This window comes from Anastrepha ludens, chromosome 6 (genome assembly GCF_028408465.1).
Source record: "Anastrepha ludens isolate Willacy chromosome 6, idAnaLude1.1, whole genome shotgun sequence".
NCBI lineage: Eukaryota > Metazoa > Arthropoda > Insecta > Diptera > Tephritidae > Anastrepha > Anastrepha ludens.
The window spans coordinates 43636552-43660301 of NC_071502.1; the positions used below are offsets into that span (position 1 = coordinate 43636552).

At 34.8% G+C, this 23750-nt stretch overlaps 1 protein-coding gene across 2 annotated transcripts in view; it reads right to left on the minus strand.

Annotated features, from left to right (window-relative positions):
* Positions 1 to 255: 255 nt before the first annotated feature.
* LOC128868205 (V-type proton ATPase subunit C) overlaps positions 256 to 23750 on the minus strand; it is a 51204-nt gene continuing 27709 nt past the window's right edge. Inside the window, exons 4-11 of one of the 2 annotated variants that reach the window (XM_054110037.1) lie at positions 20389 to 21340; positions 17160 to 17320; positions 10709 to 10895; positions 6633 to 6731; positions 6308 to 6563; positions 6144 to 6241; positions 2352 to 2496; positions 256 to 2246 (exon numbers count right to left, since the gene is read on the minus strand). In XM_054110037.1, the coding sequence (XP_053966012.1) occupies positions 2148 to 2246; positions 2352 to 2496; positions 6144 to 6241; positions 6308 to 6563; positions 6633 to 6731; positions 10709 to 10895; positions 17160 to 17320; positions 20389 to 21340 (1997 nt within the window). In that variant the 3' untranslated portion in view covers positions 256 to 2147. The remainder of the gene's footprint in view (positions 2247 to 2351; positions 2497 to 6143; positions 6242 to 6307; positions 6564 to 6632; positions 6732 to 10708; positions 10896 to 17159; positions 17321 to 20388; positions 21341 to 23750) is intronic. The other variant, XM_054110036.1, reaches the window with a different exon arrangement.

The window sequence follows — 23750 nt, forward strand, 5'->3', positions numbered from 1 at the left end:
CGTGGCAGTCATTTGAACGATATTATTTTTCATTCATAAATGACAATGTTCAATCTTCAAAATAAAAAAAAAAGTTTGAAAAAATATTGATTAGTTTTTTTTTTAATAGCCGATTCAAAAAGCAAATTTGACATGGCCCACCCTATACAAGTTATTCATTCCCGAAATTGTACAAACTTTTATGCTCCGCATTCGACAGGTCTAAGTACTTTACCTTTTCCATAGCTAAGCATACCATTAGAAGAAACAACAAAATTGGAATGTCTTTTTTTCATATAATTATTTACAAGGATGGCGTTAGCTGTTTACTCTTTTACGCTTCATCAAACTCATTTATCTTTTCATACTGACTGCTTAAATACTCGAAATGTACAATTACATAGAGTTTGTTCTTCTTGTTTTTTTTTTGTTTTTGTTTTGTTATTTTTTTGTTTCAAATAAGTAGTGTGTTTGTGTTTCAAGGTATGTCGGTGTGTATGCGTGTTTCTGTAGGCTTGTGTAAGTCGATGTGTACCTTTTAATATGCAATAAAATTTGAATTATTCACTTTTTCTTCATAACAATAGTATATATAGTATGTATAATTATTTAAATTTAAGTTTAGAGTTTACAAATATTATTGTACGTTCTCTTTCTCAACAATGTCGTGGGGTAGAGGGGACACAAAGAGGTTTTTTATGTATGTGTTGTGTGTGTAAGAGAAGTTGTGGCGGTTGATGAAATTAAACTGTGTACAATAATTTAATTTTCGCTTTAAATTGAATTCTCAAATTTGTTTGTAGCGATAAAACAAAGATGCAACAACCGCTAACTACTTCTCTTACGCCCTTCTTTAAGCGATTTAATTGATTTTTGAAATACATTTTGTTTTGTTTTTCACGATTTCAAGTTTAACGCAAGCAATATAGCGCCAGTTATGGTGTATTATTATTAGAAAAAAAATAGCTTTTTTCAATAACATTAAACATACATTCAGTAAATATAAATTTTACTCACTTCAATGCTGGTTGCAATAGGATATAGCATTGAGTACTGCGAATTTAGTATTCCGTTGATTTATTTAATAACTTTAATGTTCTAATGATGTCCTTTCCTTATTACAATTTTCTGTGTGTTTTTGTTTTTGTCATTTATTATGAAATTTAGTTTAACTAAACTCACAACTCGCTTTGCGTTCCATTACATTTGCTTCTTTCGCCTTTACATACACCGAAACTGTGAAACATTTGTATGTGTGAGTATGTAAAAACTTAGAACACTTTTGGGGTTAACAAATAAATCAACGCAAGAATTTTTTAGTATGTATGTGTATAATAGCTGTAAAATTGCTACATCCTGCTTCATGATTCGAAAAACAATGCTATTAGTCGCTATTATCTGGCCGTTTCATTCGCTAAATTGCTACATTGCTACATTTTATAATAAAAAACAAAAACACCCCGTCGATATTTGAAAAATTTAAGAAAGAGTTTTAACTATCAACACAATGACAGATAAAAAGGATATAGAAAATACTGTCAAATTGGCTTAATAAACCACACACAAAAAGTAGAATAACGAAACAAAGAAATCTACAGTTCTACAATTAATTAAACTTTCACAATTCCAGCCAAGTGTTTGCTTAAAAACTTGTTGGCCAAATTATCTTTACAACGATGCTGCTTTCAAATACACAATAGAAGAAATATGTATGTGTGAACTAATTTTCACAATCAATGATAAAACAAATATATAAATGAAAGTACTAAAAATTTAACAACACAGAGAAATAATTACAAAATTTTTAGAAGACGCTTCTTTTATGGCAAAAAAAATATATGAATAGCAGTGTGTTTATCTCTATTATCTGTTCGCTTGGCTGCGAGCGAGCTAACTAATGTTGTTTCGTTTGCACCCTAGGACTGCGCTCCTGCTGTCCATTCACCAAACAAAGTACTGGAACTGACAACATACATACATATGATTTAGTATTTACTTTATACTATTTTAAAGATTTTTATAAACTTTGTTTTTGCTTGATTTCTTTTGTGGGATAATTATAGTTTGTAGCTCTTCTCTCTTATTTTGTAAACATATTTTGTAAAGGTATTTCTCTTCTTTTGTGATTAGGCTAAATTGGATTATTGAGCGTTCAACTCAAAGCAACTTTAGATTTTTGCTGTTTCCACCATATCGATGTTCAGTTTATAAAACACATAAGGATAGTATTCTGATTGGCCAAAGCCCAAACCGGGGATGTCAACGGCCTGCATGAAAGCAATTAAAAATAGTTATTAGATAAAATGCGTTTATTTGTTATTGCATTGGTTTATTGCAATCTACTAAAAAAAATATATTTGTAATTCACTTACATCCATACTGGCGGCATTGCTTTGACCACCAGCCGAAGCGCCATCCAAGTGTCCGTACAGCTGGTTAAGGCATTCGCGTAGACGTTTCACGCTCTTCTTGTTGGGTTCGATGAGGATGGCTTGGAAATTGACGGGTAAACCGTATCTACGTGGGAAAATAGTGAATAAGATGGTTCAATTTAAATACTTTCAGTTAAAATAATAGTGAATTTAAAATAAAACTGCTTATTTCGAGTTAAAATTATATTTTTCCTCTTTAAAACCTATTTTTGGTAGCACTCGTTGTTGGTTGCATTTCAGCATTCAAAATTCTTTTTTCTTTGAGCGAACTAATAATACTGCATCCGGTTAGGGGGCGTCCATAAATTACGTGAGATGTTTAAGGGGGGGGAGGGGGTCGAGTCAAATCTCATCTAATCTTACGTTGGAGAGAGGGGGGGTCTCGGCAAATATCACGCAATTTTTTTCTGATTGAAACAAAAAAATTGTACATGCTTAAGATTTCATCTCAAGCGTAATCGTAGTATGATTAAGATCATTCACTAGATCGTTCGAAAGAAAATAATTTCATTCATACTTCGACGTTATACATTACTACAGTCAAACCACCATATTTGTTTTATACCAAATAGCTCAATTTAATCTGAATTTGCGGTACAGTGTAGCCCGTCGGTTGTTTTCGCGCCACTATGAGCCGAACGCCCTATCACTCAGGTTGACGATTGACAATTCCGGACTTTAAAGAACATGACGGAAAATCATTTGCTCCATTTCTACTTGAACCGCTGAATGCCTTCATCAGCACGCCTATTGATCTCTATTGCCCAAGTATACGTGATGATTTAGAGAAAATATGCTGCAGTACATGCGGTATTTACTTCGCATCTATCACAAGAGCTGCAGAACACAGGAGAGCAGCTCACATTGCACCAGCTAAGCAAGCGCGTATGTTCCGCAAAGTGCGACCCTCACGGATTGTCACAAGACGAGCTAATGAGTTACTGTGCGCATGCGTCAACGGCTTAGAGTGGCTAGATTAGAACGAAGTTGAAGGAGCACATGATTTTACTGAAAATCATATGGACATGTTGGTCCCAATAGTCTCTCTTGAAACCGCGCATGATTCTCCCTGGACTGAATTAGAGTAGATATTCTTTTTTTAATCGCAGTAGTTACGATTTAAGTCTTCTATTGTTAAATTTTTATTACACTTATAACTCTCAGCAATATTGATTACTAGTCTTAACTAGTCGTAAATAAAAGCAGATTTAAGATTAAGAATAGAATAAGATTTTAATTCATCGTTGGGTGTTTAGCCGAGCTCCTCCCCAATTTGTGATACACGTCTTGGGATGATGGACCTAAAGTTTTGTGACGCACCTGAACGGCAGAAATTTTTAAAAGGCGCTTTTTCATGGCAGAAATACACTAGACGGTTTACATGGCTTACAGAAGGGCGGCCGCTATTAGAAAAAAAAAATTTTTTTTATCGTTTTGGTGTTTCGTGTCCATAGCGGGTTTCGGGCCCGGCCTCTACCGAATGATGGTCACCCACAAATCCATTCGACTCTGGCCGTTTTTCGTTAGCGATTAGATTATATATATACATAATTGGCGCGTACACCCTTTTTGGGTGTTTGGCCGAGCTCCTCCTCCTATTTGTGGTGTGCGTCTTGATGTTGTTCCACAAATGGAGGGACCTACAGTTTCAAGCCGACTCCGAACGGCAGACATTTTTATGAGGAACTTTTTGATGGCAGAAATACACTCGGAGGTTTGCCATTGCCTGCCGAGGGGCGACCGCTATTAGAAAAATGTTTTTCTTAATTCTGGTGTTTCACCGAGATTCAAACAAACGTTCTCTCTGTGAATTCCGAATGGTAATCACGCACCAACTCATTCGGCTACGGCGGCCGCCACAGCGATTAGATGAAGCTAAGTAAAAAAACTACCAAATTTTAACAATCCTATGCAATACCCATGCAATAGTTGTTAGTTTGGTTGCTGTTGTTTTTCTAGCGGCACAAGAAGTTCGCATCAACTTTTAGGGAATGCTGCTGTGACTGCGATACCAAAACAACTTCTATTTTGAATTATCAAAAGCTGTTATGACAAAATTTAGAGGGTATACGTTATGAACGCTGTCGTGCCAGCAACAAAAACCGAAAACTCATTCCCTGATATTCTTCTTCTTTCATAGCGTTACAACGCGGGGTGCGTCAAAGCTTCCTTCAAAATGCTCCTCCAAAGCGGTCTATCTTGAGCTGTTGCTTCGTAGTTACGTATTCCTAGCTTCTTAAGATCGTGTTCCATTGCGTCTATCCAACGCTTCCTCGGTCTGCCTTTGGCCTTCACGCCCATTAGCTTTCCTGTCAAGGCTTTCTTCACGGTACAGTCAACAGGCATACGGATCACATGACCTAGCCATCTCATACGTTGCGCTTTAACAAAACGCACAGCTGTCTCGTTCTGAGTTAGATCGTTCAGTTCCGAGTTCAATCGGATTCTATAGGTACCATCATCCATTCTTATTAGGCCAAAGATCTTTCTTAAAATTGTTCTTTCCATGCGAGCAATCTGTGCACAATCATCAACCTTAAGAGTCCATACCTCACAACCATATGTTAGGATTGGTCGAATAAGAGTTTTGCACATAGTGAACTTTGTAGCTTTAGACCAAAGTCGGGACTTGAGCAAGTTAAGGTGGGGGTAATACGCCTTGTTGGCGGCGTTGATGCGATCCCTGACGGCGGAAGTTGAATCACCGCTACATGCGAACATAACTCCTAGGTACTTAAAATGCTGCACTGCTTCAAAAGTATAGGCTCCCACATGGAAATTTGGCATCTGTGCAGGCCGCCTCGATTTCAACAGATATTTGGTTTTGACCTCGTTTACAAAAAGGCCAATATCGTTCGTAATTTTGTTAATTCTCAAGAAAATTTCTTTTAAGTCATTCCTATTTCTTGAGGGAATTGCGATGACATCTGCATAGGCACATATTTGGGTTGTTTTAGCCATCAATGTACCACCTTTGTTGACTTCCCTTACGACAAAGTGCAGCATCAAATTGAATGTGACTGTTGATAAGGCATCACCTTGTTTTACACCTGTTTCAATAGGGAACGACTCTGTGAGCTTCCCTTGAATGATCACTTTTGCTTGTGTTTTTGGGAGCGTTGCGTTAACGAGCCTTATTAGTTTGGCAGGTATTCCAAGAATAAGCAATATGAGCTGGATCTTATCTTTTTTAACACTGTCGAAGGCTTGCTTGAAATCAATGAACAGGCAGTGAACATCTAGCCCGTATTCATAGTGTTTTTCAAACATTTGGCTAAGAACGAAACATTGGTCGATTGTAGACTTGCCTCTACGAAATCCGTATTGGTAGTCTTCAATTATTCTTTCAGCATATTCGTTGATTCGTTCATAGAGAACATTTGTAAAGAGCTTGATATTTCCTGATATTACAAATCTAACAAAATACATTTCACACCAAATAACAGGTCATAAATATTTTCTTAAATATGGAAACCTTACGTTTATACAAGGCGTCGCAAAATTATCCACCCCATCCGAAAATTAATAATTTTTGCAAATGGTGTAGTATCTAAATCTTTGACATTTATAAGGTAGCCAGCTGCAGTATACAAAAAGATAACTAACAGAGCGCACCTCCATCACTCAAAATCATTCTTTTTTTGTTTAGTAAAAAAAAAGTTATTCAAAAACAAAATGATTGGTGTTTAATTTTGTGCCATCTTGTATATGAGCGAGCAGTCTGGTACTTACCTCAAAACGGATTCTACAAATACGCGCAGCGCCTTCACATGCACCAAAGCACAGAAAGCTTCGCTGAAGTTCACCTTCAACCATCTGACCAATGGGCCCTACAAATATTAAATTAAAATATTTACGTTTCATTGAGTATGCATTCGCTTTATCTTAATACGCACGAATTGCTTCTTCTTGTCGGTTATGAGCTTGGTCATCTCATTTTTGCCAGCTGCCAATTCTTCTTCATTGTACACAAAATCACGTACAATGAATTTACGTTCACGCGCATGCAGCTTGAACTCTTCCACCACCTTCTTGAATAGTGTCACATTGAACAAGCAATAATCATTGTCTTGTGTGATCATTTGCGAGGAACGTGGCACAATCATGTCGGTGATCTTCTCATAGTTGGTCAACCAATCGTTAGCAAGAATTCTGTGAGCACAAGATATAAAATTCAATACAATAACGGTGTTGTTAATTACATTAACTGGCAATACTTACTTTGGCACAATTACCAGCAATGTGGTCAAATACTCCGAATCGAGAATGAAGTGCTCCTTCTTGACCAAATCGGCCAAATTACGGGTCAGCAAACTGCCGCTATAAGTGGAGGAAAAGTAAAATAAAAATATGTAGTGAATTTGATTACGAAAAAAGAATCTAGAAGACATTTTCTATTTATACTCTGACATCAAAGTTGTGTGTGTGTACTTTCGACTACGTCGGCTAGCTATCTCCAAAATAGGAACGTATGAACTAACTGTCTAAGTAATTCAAGTGTATTACTCACGGCTCGGAGAAAATTATAGTCTTAGATGGTGGTGCCGATCTGATTATGGAACGATTGTAATACGACTATAAAAAGATGGTCAAGATTCAAACTGGGTAACTCCTGTAAGGAGGAGATCAAATCTCTTCGACGTGCAGGTAGCACTTCTCCGATCTGGGTTCCAGGACATGGCCAAGATCCAAACTGGTTAACTCCTGTAAGGAGGAGATCAAATCTCTTTGACGTGCAGGTAGCATTTCTACGATCTGGGTTCCAGGACATAAGAACATTAAGGGAAATCATATTGATAATGAGCTTGCCAGGAGGGAGTCGACTGAATTGGTCTCAAACGTCTCCTGCCCACACATCGCTATCCCCTTAACTGCTGTTAAAGGGGAATGGCACAACTTATTTATCAGAAAGGCGCAGTACAGATGGAGCTCCATTTTCTCGTATGCTATTTTGAAAACACTTTGGCCCCAGTACATAGACGCAGGACGCGATAGTTCTGGGAACTCTTCGCTATTTAATTTCCAAACTCGTAGCTGTGTTTATCAGTCATTGGATGATCGGCACGCACGCAGGAAAGCTAGGTTTACCATTTAATCCTCATTGCAAAAGCTGTGGGGATTTTTCAGAGAAGGAGACTGTTGAACACTTTCTCTGTAAATGTCCGGGCTGGCTTGGACGCTAGACGATTAAGATCACTGGGTACTGGGTACTTTCTTCGACAGCCTGGGATAGTGCTCCAACCTAGATCCCATCAACCTTCCTCATTACATCACCAGCTCTGACTGTCTGACCGTTGGAGATCTCAAAATGGGTTAAAAACGGCGTTTTAATGCTACTTGGGGAGTGCCAGACTGGCACTTCAACCATTTCACCTACCTAGACGTTGAACAATACCACTACCTACGACAGGAAAGCGATGGACACCGAACTATTTGCTATAAACGAGGTTTCAGACAGGGTGACTCTCTATCGCATGCCTTCTTTAATCTAACGCTGGAAAAATATTTCGAGCTACATAACTAAACCGCTTGGGCACCACTTTTGTTTTATAAACCATTTTTGAACTGCATACAGAAGCGCAGCGCATGGATCTGGAGGTGAAAGCGGGAAATACAGAGTACCTCCTGCCACCAAACAAAGAGTCAGCGTATTCTACGCCTCCAACACATTGACATATACATACATTGCAATGGACTTCGTTTGCTACAAATATCAGTATTGAATTTTAACGATTAATTTCACTTGAAAAATGCTATTAAGTAGACAAATGAGGAGTAACGTCTTATTTTGATGCACAAAACACTTTATAAGTCCTTCATCAAGCGCAAAAGTAAAGACGATGAGGCGGCAGTTAAAAAAAAAGATTCTGCGAAAGACAGTGGTACGACGAGCTACATAAGCTTTACAGCAACATTAGCATAGTACAGCGCATAAAGATTCAGTGGCTCGTACGAGTTGCTACAAATGTCCTAGGTTTGAAAGTATTCGAGGCAGTATGGGACGAGAAGCGCTCCATCGGCGATGCAAAAGTCAAGAAAAAAATTAAGTTGCCGAAAAGTTGCTTAAATAGCGTAAATTAACGATTTGTTTCGAGGAATTAGTGAGAGACGCCACCCTGTGCAAAAGGTGCAGAAGTTTTATAGGTGCTCTTGGTATTACAACTAAACTCATTTATATACACTTGTATATGCAGAAAATTTACAAGATTGCTGTATAGGCTTGGTGTTTTGCAGAAGCTGACGCACGCACAAAGTTCTAATGACAATATTACACCTTTACCGTTACTGTCTACACCTTAACCAATGCACATACACACATAACTGAAGTTCATTTCTTAATTTTTATTCAATTCGACGAATTTTGTAATGCTTTGACGCAGAACTAGTTTCCATGAGTATTAAAATGGGCTAGCAGCCAATGTACGGCCTATTCTAGGTTGCTAGCCTAACTAACAAATACATTTCCCAGTACTACAGAATTCAAAAAAATGTACTTCGAATTAGTTCCCTGTATTTCAGAAAAAAGTCAATTATAGTTTAGTGTCCGTTGGATATGCACCAGAAAGTGTCAAATGTACTTCAGAGCGGGAGAAATGTACTTAAAAAGATGCTTCAGAATATTTTAAATAGATTCCAAAGTAAATACATTGGATATATCAGAAAAACATTTTACAGTTTTTTTCAATTGAATCGACTATTCTGAAGTACACTAGTGAGCATAACTGAGTGCATGACGATTTTGCTTTTCATATTTCCATTGTTTTTCGAGTTACATTTGTTTTCAAATGTGGTTTATTCTTTAATCAAAACTATAAGAATAAAACGTTCAAATTCTATACAAAATTAAGAAATCTGAATTTAAAAAAAAATAAATTTTTTTTAGTCGGAATTTTCAGGTTATGCAGTTTATGACCCATTGAATTTTAGTGCAATAAAGTGTAAGTGTGAAGTGGCTACAAAATCGCGTTAATTTAATTGCTTTTGTTTTTACAACAACAAGCGCAATTTATAAAAACTGGAATTGATTATGTTTAAATTTTTTGCCAATAAACTTCTCCAATTTTTCCACAAACAAATTCATTTTTATGTGGAATAAAGTGCAAAAAGTAGTAAGAGAAAAATTGCACAGGCCCACAACCAAAAACTTTTTCGATAATTTTAACTAATTACTTTGTAATTTGGTGTCCTGATTACGAAAAAAATTATTAAAAAGTTATATCACCCATCAATTTATCACATTTTACAATTAAGTAAAAATAAAGTTTATGTACCAAAATGTATCGGATATATTTCACAGTACTGCGAGGTACAGTTTCTAAAACGGCTATGGGAGTTTCTTGAAGGTTTTTTTTATGCTGAAAACGAATATGACCTTGAAAATGCTCTAGCACGTCAGGATTTTTGGCAATTTGAGGTTAAATAGTCAAAAAATGCAGATTTTGACCATTTTTGAAATTTTTTTTGAGCAAGGTAAAGTTTTTTTTTTAATTTTCCACAACGGCATCGCAAAGTACTAGTCTTCAGCTTTAAAATCCATTTTTAAAAATATTTTTGCGATTAATATAAAAAAAGTTATACTATTTTGAATTCGCCCTTTATAGGGGCGTTAGAGAGTTAGAAAGGTTGAATTTGCATATCTAAAAGTCTCCAATTCAAAATAGAATAACTTTTTTTATATTAATCGTAAAAATATTTAAAAAAAGGACCTTAAAGCTTAAGAGTAGTACTTTGCGATGCCGCTGTGGAAAATTAAAAAAAAACTTTACCTTGCTCAAAAAAAAATTTTTTAAATGGCTAAAATCTGCATTTTTTGACTATTTAACCTCAAATTGCCAAAAATCCTGACGTGCTGGAGTATTTTCAAGCTCATATTCGTTTTCAGCATAAAAAAACCTTCAGGAAACACCCATAGCGGTTTTAGAAGCTGTAAAAAAGCGAGATTTTGCAGGCCTGTGTTATTAAAAATCCAAGCGATTTCTTACTCATTTTTTTTAGTTTTTATTAAAAAAATGAACAATATTTAAAAAAGTAACAAACAAATTTTAACTCGAAAAACATTCTAAATATTAAAAGCAAAATCTTCATGCACTCAATTATGTTCGCTACTGTACTTCAGAATAGTAAAATTTGATTTTCTTTTTAATTTTGTGCACACTTCGAAATTTTGAGTCATATGAAACTTGTTGCAGTATAAACAACATCTTTTATGAAAAAATAAAAAAATTATAAATATGCAATAATTTGCAATGTGTCGCGCTGCTATTATTGTGAACACGGGTGTATATTTTTGTACTTACGTTTGCTTCTTCTCCAAATTTTGCAAGTTACCCTTCAGGCTGTTGTAGGCCGTTGACTTGGTCTTCAAATCGGCGTCAATTTGCCCAATTTGCTTCGAAATAATATCGGCAATATTGCGTAACGACTGCTTAATCGGGTACTTGGCCATATCCCATTGAAAGCGGGTAATGTACACGGAAAGATCGGCTGTAGGTTGAATTTGGTGGATTTGGCGATGATGAGAATGTGGCGAAAATGACGAAAAATGACAATGATGAAAAACGGAAATACGAGATTAGAGAAACTCAGTGTATGCAGTAATTGAATATTAAATTAAAGTTATCGACATTTTATTTTTTATTTTAATAAAAATAAGTATATAAGTTGGTATGTAAAAAAGTAATAAAAAAAGAAATAAATAATTGTAGAAAAGCTAACGTCAAACACTTGTGAGTTATTGGGAATATTTAATACTTTTTCTGTAAAATTTTTCTAAGATGTTTGAAGCTGAAGGAACGAACAAGCGTCTGACGTTAAAGCATAGATTCAAGCCAGAGGTTATATGTGAAATATAAATAAAATATGTATAAGTATTTAAAATATTTTCCTATATCATTTTTTTTTTACTTTTGTACTTTAATATTTCACCTGTGGCTGAAATCTACGCTCCGTAGAATTTTCAAGAAAAAAGTACTAATTAAAATAGTGTGAAAAAAGGTTCAAAGCATTTTTACTCAAGTAAAGGAATTTTATAACAACACATTGAAGTATGTAAATGGTGATTTTATTTATTTATTTTGCAATAAATTAGTAGATATTCAAAATGTGAATAGAAATTTGGAATTTCGACAATATATTTTGTTAGTCACAGCAACAAACACACGACCATTTCGGGACGACACAGTAGTTAGGTTGTTAGAGAGGACAGAACGGAAACATAAAACGGAAATAGCGAAAAATATTATTACACTGAACGAAATTGGTTAAATAAGATTGGACGATTAGCAAAATTCAAGCAATGAAACTGAAAGTAAAAATAATCAAGCTTATCTTTAAGATGACACAACAATACAGATGTATTTATTTAGGCATACAAACTCGGTGCTGTGATATATTGGCATAAAGCTTGAATATTATATTATAGGGGACATGGAAATCTAATATATATATGTACGTAAAACAAAAAGTTTAAAATAAAAAGTAAAAAATAAAACATATATACAATTTATTGCCTTTTAAAACTACACTTTTATTAAACAAATAATTGTAAACCAGTATGAAATTGCATAATAAAATACAAAAAATTATTTAATACATATTTTCCATACAAATTCATAAAAACATTGAATTAACTTAGATAATTTATATATCACAAAAAAAAAAAATTTTTTTGCTAAACCAAAAGGCAGTAAATGATTTTATTTAATGTTATATTCACAATGGCATAAAGTTCAAACATATTTAAGTGTAGTACGATTTGGTTTTTTGAATCTGCACAATACATATCTATTTGCATAAAGTAGTAGTAAAACAACAGCAGCAACAAAATACACACGACGTTGTTTGATGTGGTTTTTTTGAAAACAAATTTTATTCCAGTTACTAATATTTTCATATAAAAATAATTATATCATTTATTGTTCGTTCATTTATTCGCTTGTACTAAGCGCAGATGAGCGGTGAGTGGCGGTGAAGAGTTGTGGAGCACAACACACGGACACATTGGTGGACATTGACAACTAGGTACATCTAGGAGATAATATACATAAGTACATATGTATGTATGTATGTATGCAGTGATGGTAACACTCAAGGATAATCAGCGCTTTACACTGTGCGGCGTGAAAATAGAGCAAAGAAAATATGACACTCAAAACGAAGTTTTAAAGAAAATCAAAAAATTAAATGTTCAGTATAAAAACTGCAGACAGACAAACTCATATATGTGGAATGTGGTATGTGGAATGTGGAATGTAGACTAGACGCTAGATATCGCAAGTAAAAATTTAAATATAATAGAAAAGTTAAAAAACAAAAAATGAAATTTTCATCAATGAGAGCAAACGAAAAACCGACTGAGGAGGAGTTGAAGAAAACGGGATATATGAACACAGATTACACACATATATTTATTTATATGTGAGGTATAGTGTTGTTGTAGTTGGAGTAGAGAGAGAGGTTGGCTGTGTTTTGGGTTGTCTGTGAACTTCTTTTGGAAGATAATATAATGTTTCGACATGTGTACATATTAAGTATATTGATTTGGACACATTCGTATCTGTATGTGTATGTATATGTGACAATTGAAGGGCAAAAACAAATAATTACAATATCCAAGTGATTTTTTTATATTTTTGGATTTTGTTTTGATTACTGTACATTTTCCAAGTATTTAAGCTGACGTATTTCGAAATAGTGACTCACAAAGTTCATCTTTTATTATTATTATAACAAATAACGCATAAGAAATAGAATAACATAAATAAATGTTGCATATTTTAAGGGGTTATACGCAGTTATGACTTTCAAAAAAATCGATTTTTTTTATTGCATTTTTGTAATGTACATATATTCAAAAGTATACGCGCGAAATTTGAAGTAGATCTAAGCAATACTTTCGGAGTTATACCTAAATATGTAGAGATGCCTCGGCACGTTTTAAGGTAGGTATTGAAACTTTAAACGTGTTTTTTTCAAAACGGCATTTTTCAAGTCGGTGTACACGATATCTCGAAAACGGCTTGTTTGATCGGTCAACCGTTTTAACTCAATCCTTAAAGATACATTTTCTAGTAATTAATCGTTCCTTTTGTAAATCTGATACTTATTTTCCATTTTATAATCAATTTACGGCCAAATTTTAACGTAAAAATCGAAATCATTTCTTTTGAAAGCTGCCATTTTGTGAAAATTCACTATTTTGATTAGCCGAACGATTAATTACTAGATAATCTAATATATTAACAAAATTTGTTTGGTTTTTTGATTTCAGATAATCCAATCCTGAGTTACGATGTACACCGTAAATCGTCTTTTTTTAAAGGAGGCTCCAGAAATCGCCTGCAGCGCGCTCTATAATCAACATTTTCATAAATAAAAAATTTTGTTACGTTCTTGAAGGATGCTTTTATAACCGCCAAAAATTTTCAAATTAAAATATTCTGAAGTTTCTTCAGGATAAATCCTTGACAACCCGTCTTTTATTTGCTTCATAACTGCGTATAACCCCTTAAGGGAAACTACTTTTTTTATTTTCTCTAGACTCTAACTTTCTTCGTGTACAGATTTTAGAGCAACTACTAATGAAGTTTTGAAGACAATAATTTTCTAGTACATCTTAACCCTTAAGGGATCTGCGTAAAATAAAAAATAAATGTAAAAAAAAAACAGCACCATTCTGTTCTGCAAATCTGTTTCTCATGAATTTTTACTACATAAAGGGTGATCAGAGTGGAGGTAATTTTTCCAACAGGGTTGTTTTGACAGATTACTTGTGACTACTGTCAAATTATATACATAATTTTTTTTTCAGTATTCATTGTCATTTCATCGTGGAAAGACTTACGCCTCAACAACGTTTACAAATCGTACAATTCTCTTACGAAAGTCGACGCTCTGTGAAAAGTTTTCATCGCGCGGTCAGACCAACTCATGGTGTACATAACCGTCCCTGGCTCAATAGCTGCATCAATAAGCAAAATTTCCGTATTTGGGTTGAAGACCAACTCGAAACCATTCAAGAACATCCATTACATCCATTGTTTTCAATGAATCCATTTGGTGAGGCCTATGGGCTGGAGGAAGCATCGGCTCATATTTCCTCAAAGACAAGGCTGGCGCCAATGCAACAGTGAATGGCGAAAGCGTTCGTGTCATGATGAACGACTTTGATGATGACGGAAATTGAAGCCCGTGATCTCCACAACATTTCGTTTCAACAAGACGGCGCTACTTGCCATACAGCCCGTGAAACAATGGATTTACTGCATCGTCATTGCAATGTGTAATTCATCTCACGTCTCGAACCAGTGGATTAGCCACCAAGATCGTATGATATCACAACTTTGGACTTTCATTTATGGGGGTATGTAAAGTCTAAATGCTTTGTGAATAAACCAGCTTCGATTGAAGCATTGGGAGCCAATATTACTAAAGTTAATCACGAGATACTGACTGAAGTCCTCCATCGAATTATTCAAAATTGGTGTTTACAGATGGCAGTTGCGGTTAACATTTGAAAGGGATTATCTTTAAAAAATAAATGTCGTGAATGGTTCTATCTAAAATAATAAAGATTGCCCAATGAATTTGAATTTTCGTTGTTTTATATAAATTTAAAAACCCGATACCTCTAAACTGATCACCCTTTACAAATCAATAAACAATTAGTATACAATTTCTTTATTTTCTTTTTTTCTTTCCAGCAATCGAAGACTCTCCAATTACTTCCAATAAAACCTATTTGAGCAGTGGAAACATTATTTTAAAAATACTCGATAAATACGCATTTTTAGATATGGATTTTGAAAAAAAAAAAATCTGAAGATACAAATACTATGAAAAACTTGCGCTTGAAAGACGAATTATAAAATTAACTTTCTCTAATGCTGTGATAAGAATATTTACTACAACCTTTGGAAATAAAATGCAATCGAAGCGAATTTCAGTATTCCAAAGCTGAAGAAAATAAGTTTTCGAATTGAATACGTAACTCATTATTATAAATATAAAATCGGAATTTAAACAAAACTTGTTTAACGCTAAAATAGGTATCTACACCTGCGTTCACATAAATAACAGCGCGACATATTGCAAAGTTTTGACTACAAATTTATTTTTAATTTATTTTATTTGTTTTGTTTTTCTTTTAATATACTACAGCAAACACCAATAGTTAAAAGTTTCAAACTTTGGGAATTCAGAAAACAAATTAAAAAAATGTTTATCAAAACTCCAAACTTTTTAATCAGAATTTTTAGTACAATTTCGAGCATTCCGTTTTATAGCCCATTGAATTTTGGTGAAATAAAGGAAAGTTTGAAGTGGCTAAAAAATCGCGTGGATTTTTGATTATTTTTTTTTTTGTTGGAGATTTTAAGTATTTCCGTTCATTTGTTATGTGAAGAAAATGCACAGGACCGCTACCAAGAGAAAAGTAAAAAAAAATTTAATTAGCGCGAATTTCGCGCTACTTCAACTTAGCACAAAATTATACCAAAATTGAGTGGGCTACAAAGCTGCCTACCCAGAATTTTTCTTAAAATACTGATTCAAATTTTGAAACTTGAAACATTAAATTATACGGTGTTTGCTTTAGTATAAGTAAACCATATGAAGACTTATGAAAGCTATGAAAAATATGCAACAATTAAAAAAAAACAAATTAATTAAAAAATAAATAATTGGTATTATTTGGAACACAGGTGTACATCTTTTCCACTAGTACTTCGAAAACCGTTAAATGTGCTTTAGAAAGCATTTAATTTATGCCAATTGCACCTCAGAACTATTTGAAAGTACACCATTTTCAAGCTGCACTCATTTCTTATGGAATCATAAAAAATCGAAATCGTAAAAGACTCATTTACCGACAAACTTTATGAGTCACCGTGTATGGGAATATGCACAAGTATGTATGCACATTCTGTCAAAAAAGTAACGAGAATGTATGTAGATAAACACAAATTATTTACACTATAAATCTATAACATTTTTTTTTTATTACTTTTATACTATTTTATTACTTAAATTCAAAGTAGACCCCTTCCGAAGTAATCGCTTATGAAAAAGAATAACACTTTGATGATTGGATTGCCATACAGTCAAATGAATTTTTCGGATCGCCTTCCATTCTCGCTGCGATTTCTCCTTTATGTATTCTATCGACTGAAAACGCTGTCTAGAGTTGGTAATTTGAGTTTTCAAAAGAGAAATTCACCAGCTGTAGCTATATTAGGTGCATACGTAGGTTTTGAATCTATATGGGTCGAATTTTTTGGATAAATGGTTACCGTCAATGCATTTTTGTTTAAATTTTGACAATCAAGCCATTTTAAGTGACCATTACAGGTACTTTTTTGACAGAATGTTTGTATATTGTGATAATTATTTATTTTGTAACATGTTTGGTAATTTTACAAAATATTTTACACAAAATTTACGCATTGGTGAAGGCAAAGTGTGCGGCAAAGTGAAATATAGAGAAAACGTGAGAGAAAGAAAAAATCTACACAAAAGTGTAAATAACTATAAAATAATATTTGAAAAAAAATGTATATAAAAAATGCTAAGTTCATTGTAGTAAATGCATTTTGCTATAGAAAATGAAAGAAGTGACTTCAAAAAAATATATTCAAGAGAAAAAAAGAGGAAATTAAAAAATGAAGTTCGTTTATAGTTTTTTAAGGAAATAATAATCCATAGTTGACTTAACAACAAATTCAATAGAAATTGTAAACCAGGCATGCTAACCTGGACTTAATGGGAATGCTGGTTGTTCGCACAAATCTGTATCCGGACTGGAACGACCTTGACTACTACTGCCACAACAACTACTCACGGGGGACGATCTATGAGTTGGTGTGAAATTAAATCCATTGTTTATATTTAATTGCAACGTTGATGAGCGACTGCTATAAAAAAATGAGCATCGAGAGAGAGAGAGACACAGAGAGAGAGAAAGAGAGATAACGAGGCGCGCATGTACGTGATTGGATTGATTTGGTTAGGTTGATTGGCAATTATTGATCTTTTTTTTTTTTGGTGAATGGTGGTGCATTATTATGAGCGTAGATTAGTTTTAGGTATGTGTATGTAAATATGTATGCATGGTATTTTCTAAATGTATGGATTTGTCCATTATTTGATGATTTTTTGGAATCGGTTGGTCGGTTGGTTGGTGAGTGAACGAGTTAATGTGTACGCAGCGATTTTATGATTTTTTGTTTTTGGATTTTTGGTTGGACGCTATACATATGTATATATGTGGTTGTGCTGTCAGTGTTACAATGTTGTAATGTCAACTTTATTCGGATGCGAATGTGTATTAAGGATGCGTGCGCGTGTGCATATTTTCTCTGCGTTTTTCTGTACAGTTGTGTGTATGTGTATGTGTGTGTGCGTGCTACAGGTTGTACTAAATTATTAAATTTATTTATTTATTTCGATTAGATTGTCTCTAATATATATTTCTTTTAACAATATGCATTGTTTTGCTATAAAACGGTTAGCAATTCTTCGTCTATTATAAATAATTTTGGTAGAATGAATGTGACTATCAATATTATTAATGAAACAAATTAAGTAAATGTAAGCCATACAAATAGGCCATTGAAAGAATGTGTGTACTAATGAGAAAATTCAATTTTCTTTTTAATATTTACCGTATTCTATATTAAACAAAACGGTCTAATTATTATTAATATTTATTGTAAATTTTTTAACTAATTTATATAAAATCAATTAGTTGCACTAGATACCATTTTCTAAAATTTATTTTTATTCTATAATAAATTAGTTTCGTATGTACATATGTACATAAGTAAGTAATTATCGCAAGTGAAGTCAAGTTTCATGCTCTATAACTATGGAAATGATCGTATGGACTTCTAATGAGAATAAGAAGTATTAAATATTTAATTATTTGTTTCACTAGTTAAAACTGCGGGTAGAAAATGAAATATGCGTATATTTGCTACATCATAAGTAACTACGTTTCTAAGCTGTTTCCAAAGAGTGCGTATTGGCGGAAGTTCTTAAAAGGGTTGCCTTGCTCCTTTGCATCAATACGTGCGATGAGCTGTCATTTGATATTTTTATCATCGAAAAGTTTGGTATTTTTAACATAAATTTACATATAATATTTTCACTTACGAGTTTTATTTGCTTTTTTTAATTTAATTAATTAACTTGTGAAAATTTTCGTGCAATGATTTGATGCATTGCACTCATCAACTTACTTCTACTTTTGGCGTTGAAACACCACACTTAGCCATTGTGAAACGCTGGTACAACGAGTTACAGCGTGGCCGTCGATCCTTGCAGCATGAATTTCATGAAAACACTCCAAAAACGGTTGTTGTGCCAGACGCACAGTCAATTGATAACGCAAGATCGTCATGTGGCATATCGCTAGATAGCTGCATCTTTGAACATTAGTGGGATCAGCGAACATTCGATATTGTATGAATATTTGGTAGTCAAGAAAATTTGTTCTTGTTGGATACCGCATAATTTGACAATTGCCCAAAACAGGACTCGTGTGGATTGGTGTAAAAAATGTTGAAGAAATTGAACCGCGGCGATTCAAAGCACGTCTATGACATCGTAACAGGTGACGAATCTTTGAGCTAAGCATAAGAGCCGGAAATAATCGAAAGTATGTGTATTTCAAGACGAGCTTAATTTAACAAAAGTGGTTAGAGGAAGAGGTCGCCTTTTTTTCGGAAAATCTGGTCACATCACAACTGTACCATTAGAGCAACTTAAAAAAGTCAATTTCAAGTGATACACAACCATTTGTTCATCAGAAGTTTTCGGGGAATTAATGGAAATTAACCGCCAAAAGGAATCATCATTTACTACGCCAATGCGAGCTCTCATGTAGCGGTTCACATAAAAAGGTTTTGAGCACACAAAAGATTGAATTAGTCGGTCATCGCCTTGCAGTCCTGATTTGCTAACTAATGAATTCCGAATCTCAAACAGAAAATACGAGGTCGACGTTTTTCAACTTCTGAAGAAGCTTTTAAGCCTGGTTTTGGATGTATCCACTTCCGAGTGGCAAAAGTACTTTGAAAATTGGTTCAAGCGAATGCAGAAGTGTCTTGACTTCCAAGGGGAATATTTGGAAAAACAATAAACCTATTTTCATTATTGGTTTACTGTATTTTAATTTTTCTTTAGAACTTTTTCACAAACAACTTTTTTTGGCTCCGTGTGATCTCGGGCTGTTCCATAAACCAATAAGACTGCTCTAATCGGATAGGCATTACTTTAAAGTGCACGAAATATACTTGGGTACCGACATTCTAAAATTCTTAGAAGCTTGAAAGTTATCTCAGTAACACGTATTTTTTTAATTCAGCTTTCCGAGTACAACGGATATAACTGTTATTAAGGAATTATGGATAGACTGATAATAGTAGATACACTCGTGAAATTGTGAAGAAAATTTTCTTATAAGTAGTTACAACACCGATACAATCTAATCCACTTATGAAGGAATTTACCGCAGTTATTTGTCCTCAAAAGGGTTTCTCATATGTCTGTCTCCAGGATTTTAAAATTTTTTCTATCATAAACTATTTAAACATAAAAATTTAACTGATATGCATTTTATGAAATTGATAATTTGTCACCGAAATTTTTACCTCTGACTTCATATGCGATTTTTAATTTTTAATTTTTATTTTCAACTTTTTAAATCTTAGCTTCGTCGTATCATGTTTTTCATTCCAACTGGCTCTCGACTTTCGCCGATCTGTATCTCTTCTCTTTGCATGGCGCTCATCTTCACTATAGCTGTTGTTGTTTGGTTTGTTTAATTGTTATGTGTCGTTGTTGACTGGATGGGAGGGGGGTGGGGTGTCTGTTAAGGTATTTGGTGTGGGTGTTGGTGTTGCTGTCGGCTGGTGTAGGATGTGGATGGGAACGTTTATGACTGATTTGTTTGTTTGTTTGTTGTTGTTGTTGTAGATACCTGCTCTTCTTCGAATTTCTTTTATGCCTATGGAACCACCAATCGAATGTATCACTCAAGTCCGACGTGCTGTTGCTGCCTTTCAGATTTTGCTGTTCATGTCCTTCGCCACCATCAGAGAGCGGCGACTGATGGTGCGGGTGGTGATGTTGATGATGGTGGTGGTGGTGGTGGTGTAACTGATGCTGTTGCTGCGGCTGATGGTGGTGGTGGTAGTGATGATGCTGTTGCAACAGTGGATGCTGTAGGTGAAGCGGTTCGTGGTGATGTTGTTGGTGGTGATGCTGTTGCTGCTGCTGCTGTGTCTGCGACTGATGATGCAGTTGTAGTATATTAGCGCCGCTACAACTGATCGTCAAACCCAAACGATTGTTATTGTTTATGCTGCAAGTGTTGTTATTGTTGTTGGAAAAGCTGTTAATTATTTTACTAGTAGTAGCGATTCGGCGCTCATCGGCGGCCAAAGTAGTGGGCGCAGATGTGGAGCAATAGGAGGCATTATTAGTGACAGCAGAATTTGCGGAGGCGCAATCGGCGGCGGAGGTGCAGGCGTAGGCATTTGCGGATGCGGATGCGGTGACGGGCGCATGGCATGTAGGCACATTCAGGGAGGAAGAAGTAAAAGGATAACATTCATCAGCCTCAAGGGTGGTGGCTGTGGCACTCGCACTAGCGCAGGCGCTAACACCGCTCGCGCTCGCGCTAACGCTAGCACTCACATTGGCACTGGCAGCACATTCATCACACGCGCACACAGGCGACGACGCACACAAATCGAATTCACGCTCAGACGCAGACGCTGCAGATGCCTCGCTAGAGGAGCAATTATTTAGGCTTCCGGTGTGGCATGCGGAACAAGTGGTAGTGGTCGTGTCACGACTATTCGATAAATTTGATGCTTTACCCGTCAATTCCGAGTGCGCATGCGTGTTGTCGTCGGGCGGCCCGGGACCTGAGAGACACATATACACACACACATATTGATAGTTGATAGGTGACAATCGAATAAAGGAAATTCAATCAATTGGTTGGTTGGTTGGATGGTTCGTCGTTCGGTCAGTGGACGACGTTGGAAGTGCAGACATTCAGAGGGGGTATAGCGGATGGTTGGTGTCGGTCACGGTTACGGTTTCGATTTCGGTATCGGTGTTGAGTGGATGTGCATGTAGGAAATTATTTGTTGTAAGTGTGCGAACATGTGGATGTGATTTGTGTGCATGGAGGCATTCCAATGCATATCGATGCAACACAGTTGAAGGCATTGGAGACACGTTTACATAGTCACGGTTGATTGCAGTTGCCGGGTTGCAGGATAAGTGAGCGCGATTTTTTCCCGATTATGTACGCCGCACGGATTGGTTGGTTCAGTGTTCAGTGTTGGTTTATTATTTGGTTTTCATTCAATTCAGGTTTAGTTTTCAGTTCGAAAAAATACAAATTTAACGTTTGAGTTATACAAAAAATAAGATTTTAAATGTACTACTCAGAAGAGGAACACATTTAAAACAGTTTTAAATAAAATTCCAAAAAAAAAAATTAATTAAAGTTCAAGAACAAAATACACTACCTAGCCAATTCAACAATTTTTTGTTTTTTGCTTGAAATTTTTTCTCTATAAGAATCTGGAAAAATGTTAAATCGTCTAAGTTTGGTCTTTGGCACTTTTGTGTAAGCCGCGATTAATTAACTATTTTATAATTCAATACTACAATGTTGTTCATTTTTATAAAAAAAATGTTTAAATGTAAGCGCGCACCAAACGACAAGGTTTGAGTTTTAGAGAGTAAGTTAAAGTAAAAACGTAACGAAATTTAAATTAAATATTTTTTAAGAAAGTAAAATATATTAAGAAAACAATAAAAAATTAATATATGAGTTGCAAAAAACATCTAAGCTCTAGAAAAAGAGAAATCAAAAAATCTAAGAGAAACTTAAAATTAAAATTGTACGTACAGTGTAGCAAATTAGGCATTTCAGCAAACAAAATACAATATAACAAGATGAAAAGCAGAATCAAAAAAATATTTGTGCGCATAAAAGGGAAAACACAGCCAGAGTAAAATACATGCAAATCATAAAAAGTACACCAAAGTTTATACTAACACACACAGGCCTTTGAAACGTCCTATTCTTTGTTTATTACTTAGTGAAAAGCCATTAATAAAGTTTTTGTGGTAAAGTTAGAATCTATTAACGATTTTTTCTTACCAGGGATGAAATTAATTCAAAATTATAACTTTACTTATGCTATTAGCAAACCGATTTTTACTGATACTTCAATTTCATTAACAGGGTTGTATTCAATGGTAATAGTTAATACGAGTGGAGCTCAAAAAATTATCGTAATGGAGGGATTGATGAGGGAAGGCTAGGAAGGGTGTTTACTTGGCGACTCGACACAACTACAAATACGAATTTGTGATCAAAGCCGCTAAATAACAACGTCGGATAAACAAGTTACTCAAGGAAAAAACCTCAACTATGGAAAAAATGAAATGAAGACATTCCACACTAAGCAAGGAAAAGCACGACAGATTATTTTGGAAGAGATGCCATTTGTTTACAGGAAATCTTGTTTAAGAAAAACAATGACTAGTGAGGGTCATTGCCTACTCAGGCAATGTTCAGAACGATCAGCGCTCAACGCGGCCAATTTAGGCGACATTCGCAGACATTGTTGAGATAATCCCAAAATTTGTTCGAAAATATGTACGTTTGAAAACGGAAGAAATTGCAGAAATGCTCGGAGCATCATGTAAAACCTTGTTGAACACCCTTCCTGATAATATTGGTATAACTAAGGGCAGGTGGGTGCCGAGAATGTCACACCAGAAGCAACAGGGTTGTCAAGTGCTCAGGCGAATTTTTTAATCACTGTGTTTCTGTCGATGAAACTCGGGTTCAACAGCTGCTAAAAGTGGTTCAACGCTGGCCTAGACACTCAAGGCAAAGCAATCGGCTGGAAAGATGATGACTAAGGTTTTTTCATATTCAATAGGTGGCATATTAGCGATTATAACGAAAAAGCTGTCAAAACTTATTAAGAAATCATACAAAGCTATACTTTTATAGTTATACTAAAATATGTCATTAAGGAAAAAACTAAGAGAAAAATTTAATGTCGCAATAATGTCACTCGTTCGCAAAAGTTGTGTTGTGAAACACTTAACCACGCTGGGTATGGTGTAGATTTGACCTCGTAAGATCAATTTTATTACTCGTACTATTTTTTTTTTAATAAAAAAAAGCTTAGAGGGAAATCATTTCTGATGATTTTTTTCCAAGGCCTAGACAAAGAACTTTTTTGTGATACCTACAAATAAACTTTATAAGAGATTTGAAAAGTGAAATAGGTTTAAATG